The following is a 6,366-nucleotide window of genomic DNA, read 5'->3' on the forward strand; positions in this document are numbered from 1 at the left end:
ACTCAAACTTTGAGATCTTTGAAAATAATAATTTAAGCACATAACTTTGGAACAGTTTGTCTTGTAAGTGTGTGTTAGCAATCTGTATTTAAAGGCTAATCAAATGCACATTAAACAGCTTGTCTTGTTTTTGTACGCATGTTTTTTTTATAGAAGGCCATAAAGCTCCTGTGTGTGTGTGTGTGTGTGTGTGTGTGTAGGTGTGTGTGTGTGTGTGTAGGTGTGTGTGTGTAGGTGTGGGTGTGGGTGGGTTTGTGTGCATACAAGGCGTACCTGGACCAGCATGTCCTTGGAGTAGGCATTGAAATACTGGGTAGCATGGTCCTCAGGGTTGCTCTGTCGAGAGCTGCGAGGGCCTGTCCTCACACCATTGTTGTCAAAGCCTAGGAGCAGAGTACACACACACACACACACACACAATATGACGAAAGACAAGGGAGAAGAGGGTGTGGTGAGATTGAGTTACCAGTAATTTAGCAAACAAACAAGCTTTTCTGAGCGTAAAAAAAATTAGCCCTGCTTAACGAAGCAGACACTTACCAGCATTTTTTTTTAAATCCACAGCGAGTGAAACGCAAATAAGACAAAACAAAGTAGGGAAATAAGCACTGGCATATGACTTGTTACAAGACATGTTACTGCACAAGACATAAATGGCCAGATGATCATTCCAACAGGCAAAGTCCAACAGCTCAACTGTACTAAGTCGTACAGAACGCATGCAGTGGTATGTATGTGTGCATGTGCTTGTTTGTGCCTGTGTACCAGGGTTTCCATTATGAAAATGTGGCGCTGGACATTTGACCAGCAGCACTTTCATTACCGGAAATACACCGAACCCATATGCATTGGATGTGTCAGATGATCAGGGCGTCCACCCAGTGATCAGAATAACAGAAATCACATTTAGATTATGGTCATTCATATTAAAAGAACATGCAAGACGAGGAGGCAACAATGTTCTTACCAAATTCTGATGTACACTTTGAAGATGTCAGAATAACTGTTTACTTTTCCTCAGCCAACAAGACGAGGGAGTAATGAACAGCAAAATCACTAGCCTATGTCAACCTACTATCCCCCATAGAAAAGTTGACCTATTCTATTGGTTATCTTGTCGTTCTGTGCAAGAAAGAAATAGCCTATTCCAAACAGACTCTGGGACAGTTGTGGCACAATAGATCCTAAATTCATACAACCAGTAGGCCTAGGCTACGTAAAAACATATATATTTTTTAAAAAGCAATGATTCTGATGCAACAGATCAGAACGTTTAGCTTAAAAATGTTGAGAAACGATTATTTATTCACATTATAAGCGCAGCAATGCGCACAAGGCAGTAGGTTAGGCGTGAATGTTCGTTCCATAATGCAATTAGTGGGAAAACACAGTTGTCGAAAAAGCACACCCCACATTCTAGTGGTTTCATGTGACAGAGAGAGGGGAGATCTAATATGCAGCCACTAGCATGGGTTGCTAATATGATTGTGTCTTTGTCTACTGGACAATGAAAGAAAGTTGAGAACACCTGCTCTTTCCATGATACACTAACCAGGTGAATCCAGGTGAAGGCTAAGATCCCTTATTGATGTCACTTGTTAAATCCACTTCAATCAGTGTAGGGGAGGAGACAGGTTAAAGAAGGATTTTAAAGCCTTGAGACAATTGAGACATGGATTGTGTATGTGTGCCATTCAGAGGGTGAATGGGCAAGACAAAATAATTGGAGTGCCTTTGAACAGGGTATGGTGGTAGGTGCCAGGCGCACCGGTTTGTGTCAAGAACTGCAACGTTGCTGGGTTTCACGCTCAACAGTTTCCCGTGTGTATCAAGAATGGTCCACCAGCTAAAGAACATCCAGCCAACTTGACACAACTTATTGCAAATTGGTGTGACGTGCTGATGAAGCCTGTTTTCGGTTGCTGCTACAGCCTTTGCTGTAGCAACAGCTAGCGTGCTGTCCCGACAGATTCTCCGCTAAAACGCTCTGTATGCTGTACGCATGTGATAAATAGGATACATAACAAATATACTGAACACGCGCCATTTTAATTTCACTAAATTATGCTAATTATCTTATAGACTGATAAGCATGACCAGTCAAATGTATTTACATAAACTGGTATTTCCATCAGTTAATAGGCTAAAAAGCATTATTTCGCAATGGGATTTTTTTCTTCTTCTCCCAGACAATTTGCAGGTGCCAATTTTATTTATCGGATTTTCAACAAAAAAATTACGTCCAGAAGCCGGCTATTACCGGCTAAGGAAAACCATTGCGTGTGCGTGAGTGTGTCTTTTACCCAGCAGCCAGGCGTACAGTCTGCGGTTGAGTGACATGTCCCTCCTCAGAACCACGTGCAGCGCTGCAGAGAGGATCCGAATCATGTCTGGACGGGTGGCCTGGAACAGCAACACACACAACAAAAGTAAGGAAATAATAGCTACGGTCAGATGAGTTCTTAATTAGAAGGATGCCGTAATTTGGGCTGTTTGGTCTCTGAGGCACTTTGTGCTTCGATGATTGAATGGAGAGGTGAACAGCCAAACAAGCATCTACTGTGAGTCACTGCATGCTCTCTCTCTCTCTAACTGGATGTCGGATAGCCTCATCATCAAGAATGGCCAGTTCCCAAAAGTGCTGTGATTGCTGTCTTGTCTGCTGAGCAGTGCTGACAGAGTAGTGCAGATCTGTCCTTACCTGACTCATGTGAAATGGGAAGCAGAAGAGGATCAGGTCCAGGGTGCTCCTCTGGACCAGAACACTGGAGTCCTGCACTGACGTGCTGACTGCCTCCACCTGCAGGGTTCGACACCACACAGGGTTAAATCAAGCCCCATTTACATCTATCTAATGTACTGCAAATAATTTTATGAATATGTCGAATTTCAGAACAACCATTCTAGGTTGACTCCTACTGCATTTGTTGCTTGTTATTGTTCTTCAGGAAAGAAGTAGGGCCCAAAGTTTTTTTTTTTATTAGGAAAAACTCCTGGCCCTACTCAATACAAGTTCATAGGATTTCATTTCTCAGTCTGCATCATGAATACACTACTAATGATTTCTAAAAGTTGCACAAACACAGGCACTACAAGCTCTACTTGGTGTGTGCATCTTGGGGGGTTGGGATAAAAGAAAAAGACAAGTGTCTCTGAAAATGATTCTTCTTTTCGTGTACCATGAGCTCGATGTCGCTGCCCATGACGTAGAGCTGGTCCTCCATGGAGAGTTTGCGGTTGAGGTGCAGCAGGACAAAGGTGACCCCGGGCAGGCGCACGGCAGGGCTGGTCAGGATGCTGCCCCACAGGGCGCTGTAGAAGGCTGACTGCTCCACCGCCGCAGCCACCTTCTCCAGCAACATGTTGGTCCTGGAGAGGATTGCATTGAATTGAAATAACTAAATGTGGGTTGCAAATCAAACATACATTGACAAGACAACTGAATCCCAGATGACTGAATTGTTACTAAGGTTGATTCTGACTGAATATTTTTTTTTCTTCATAATTAGCAATTCACTTCATTCAAAGACATAATTTCTCTTTCTCCAGCCCTCCATCTCTTACCTATCATAGTACTCAGAGCCTTCCTCCAGGCCCGGTAGGACCCCAGTCAGCAGCCCCTGCAGGCCAGGTTTGAGGGTCTTTCCCAGGGGCAGGTAGTATGTCTCATACAGGCCCAGCAGCACCGGCTTCACAGACATAGCAGCATTGGAGAGTAGAGGGAACAGCCCAGAGCTGAAACAGAAAGCAAGGGGCAGGTGTTAGGTGGTGGGGTAATAGAGTCAAGGGGAAATTATAGGGCAGATAGGTCAACTGTAGAAACATATGCCTTATTTTCATTCTCTTACTAGTTCAAAGTAGATGGATTGAGGGTAAGGCCCTGCGATAGACTTGCGTTCTGTCCAGGGGGTGTACTTCTACATCATGCTGCCTCACGCTACAGAAACAGGATAAACAGGCTCCTGCCCTATGGACCATTCTGGCTTGGACAAGCCTTATTTACTTACTTTACTAGTTCAAATTCAGTTTATGACATGTTTGCCAGTTACAATAAAGCTACTGTACTTCTCCTACTGTCCTGAACAAGTGTTGACATCCTGTAGCCTAGTCGGTACCTGTAGAGGAAGAGGTCTTTGGCCAGCCTCTTGGGCCCTATGATCTTGAAGATGATCTCGTAGGTCTCCAGGGCCTTGCGATGCACCCCGCTGGGCAGAGCTGGGTGGAGGCATTGAGCCAGACGCTTGCCTATCGTCAGCTTCTTGGGCACCACCTGGTACTTAGCATTGCTTTGCAAAACCTGAGAAACAGATTCAAACATCAGACGTGAGGTACCAGTGGCCAATCTACATCTTTCCATAACAGTGTCGAGTTAAAAAATATATATATGCATTTAGCGCATTAGAGACTATGCAGATCTGGTTTTAATTGCTGACGTGGTCATTGTGTATCCATTCCAAACTAAAATGTACATATGTGAAATATCCAAACACGTAGATGTTTGTGGTCGTTACCTTGTTGAGTTTGCCCAGTGCAGAGATGAGGTCTGCCCATTCGCTAGAGTACTCAAAGTTCTTGAGGGCCTTGTCCACCGCCGCCACATAATTCCTGTACTTGGAGTCACTGAGCAGCTCCACTTCCTCTGCATTCATCCTCCTGGGTGGTTATTCTGCTACTTGTCAACACCAAGCTCACATACACACATCACACCTGGAGTGAATGAGTCAGGGGGGGGAGAAAGAGAAGATCATTACACTGAGTCATAGTGAGTGATTAATCAGAACATTGCATATGGAAGCTTCATTAGTCTCACACTACATGTGTCCTTAATGTGCAGGCCAGTGCCAGTCAATCTGTCAGAATGAGAGCATTACAGAGGAGAAGTACATGGATTGATGATGGTGCACAGATGGTGCTGTTTATTGACCAGTCATATACAAATTACAAATGTTTATTAGGAACAAAGTCTGACAGGGTACAAGGAAATGATATGGTTAATGTTGGTATGTGATGAGTGCTTAATCATGAGTGTCTTCTTCCAGACATGTCTTAGTGAAACAGATGCCTTAGGGATGGGCGGGCTTCAACAGACAATACAGAAGTCAAGTGAACAGAGAGAGAAAGATGTGTGTGAGAGAGTTGGGTTCCAACTACAATCAAATCAAATAACATTTTATTTGTCACATGCTTTGTAGACAACAGGTGTAGACTAACAGTGAAATGCTTACTTATGGGTCCATTTCCAACAGTGCAGAGTTAGATTTAAAAAAATAATACATGGAAATAGTGGCACAGTGAATAGCAAATAAAAAATAATGAAAAAAAAAAACATGGCTATATATAGGGAGTAGAAAATAACATGGCTTGATACAGGGAGTACCAGTATCGAATACAATGTCAACCTTGGCAGAAACCTACATTTCTGCCGCCTGGTAATCAGGGAAGGGACAGACCTACGTGATACAGTACGTGCATCACATGACAGCCCTGCCCATTGCCTCACAATAAAATGTGTTCTTGGTGGGGTGGGCGACACAGGAAACTAAATGACAGCCCTAGTCTTTGTACTTGCTGCAATATGGATATGTAGCTAGTTGGCAAGAGAGCCTAATTTCATAATGACACCAACTAGATATTGACAAGAACAATATAATGATATGCAAATTATAAAACGCAAGCATGTCACCTATTTAAAAAGATGGAGACAAGACAAGTGTTATTTCGAAGGCAAACGACGTTATACACTTATCAAGGTAGCTAAAAAATAACTCGCAACCAAACTTGAATGACATCATCTATCGTAATAAGTTAGCTAGCTAACTCAGTCAAGGAATGGAACCAACACCCAGATGGCTACAATAGTACCATGTAACTTAGTTCGCTGTAACGTTACAGCCTGCAACGACTAACTTTGGGACACATCTCAGACAGACTAACTCCCGATGTTGTGTCCCAAAGCTAGCAACGACAGTCTGTTATTTCTCGGCCGTGACAATCAACGATAAATGCTTACCGTTAGTAGGATATTTGAAAACCACTGTCACTAAATTATTTATCCAGCTTGACGAATGAAAAAAAAATCGGTCTGCGCTATTGGCACAGTGGGAAATGTATCCTTGCTAGCTAACGGTATGTGATAGCAATGCCCGTATTGATGTTGCTGCTGCCGGGCCCCCGTCGTCGACTCAGTTAAACCGTGGCACTTGTCAAGTAAGCATACAACGCTCACGGGTCAGATAATAACGTGTATCCTACATATTCTGAGATAGCGATGTCTTTACCTTTATTATTGAATAACAAACTACCATCAAAACCACACCTGCCCTACGTTCAGGTTCACAAAGCCCAAACAATCCCGTTTACAGCTGT

At 43.3% G+C, this 6,366-nt stretch overlaps 1 protein-coding gene across 1 annotated transcript in view; it reads right to left on the reverse strand.

The window, feature by feature from the left end:
• LOC120048265 (protein dopey-1-like) overlaps positions 1-6,357 on the reverse strand; it is a 35,253-nt gene extending 28,896 nt beyond the window's left edge. Inside the window, exons 1-8 of the mRNA XM_038994109.1 lie at positions 6,011-6,357; positions 4,512-4,707; positions 4,116-4,297; positions 3,565-3,735; positions 3,180-3,369; positions 2,702-2,800; positions 2,304-2,403; positions 274-383 (exon numbers count right to left, since the gene is read on the reverse strand). Coding sequence (XP_038850037.1) covers positions 274-383; positions 2,304-2,403; positions 2,702-2,800; positions 3,180-3,369; positions 3,565-3,735; positions 4,116-4,297; positions 4,512-4,649 — 990 coding nt within the window. The 5' untranslated portion in view covers positions 4,650-4,707; positions 6,011-6,357. The remainder of the gene's footprint in view (positions 1-273; positions 384-2,303; positions 2,404-2,701; positions 2,801-3,179; positions 3,370-3,564; positions 3,736-4,115; positions 4,298-4,511; positions 4,708-6,010) is intronic.
• Between the last annotated feature and the right edge of the window lie 9 nt (positions 6,358-6,366).

This window comes from Salvelinus namaycush, chromosome 5, assembly GCF_016432855.1.
Source record: "Salvelinus namaycush isolate Seneca chromosome 5, SaNama_1.0, whole genome shotgun sequence".
NCBI lineage: Eukaryota > Metazoa > Chordata > Actinopteri > Salmoniformes > Salmonidae > Salvelinus > Salvelinus namaycush.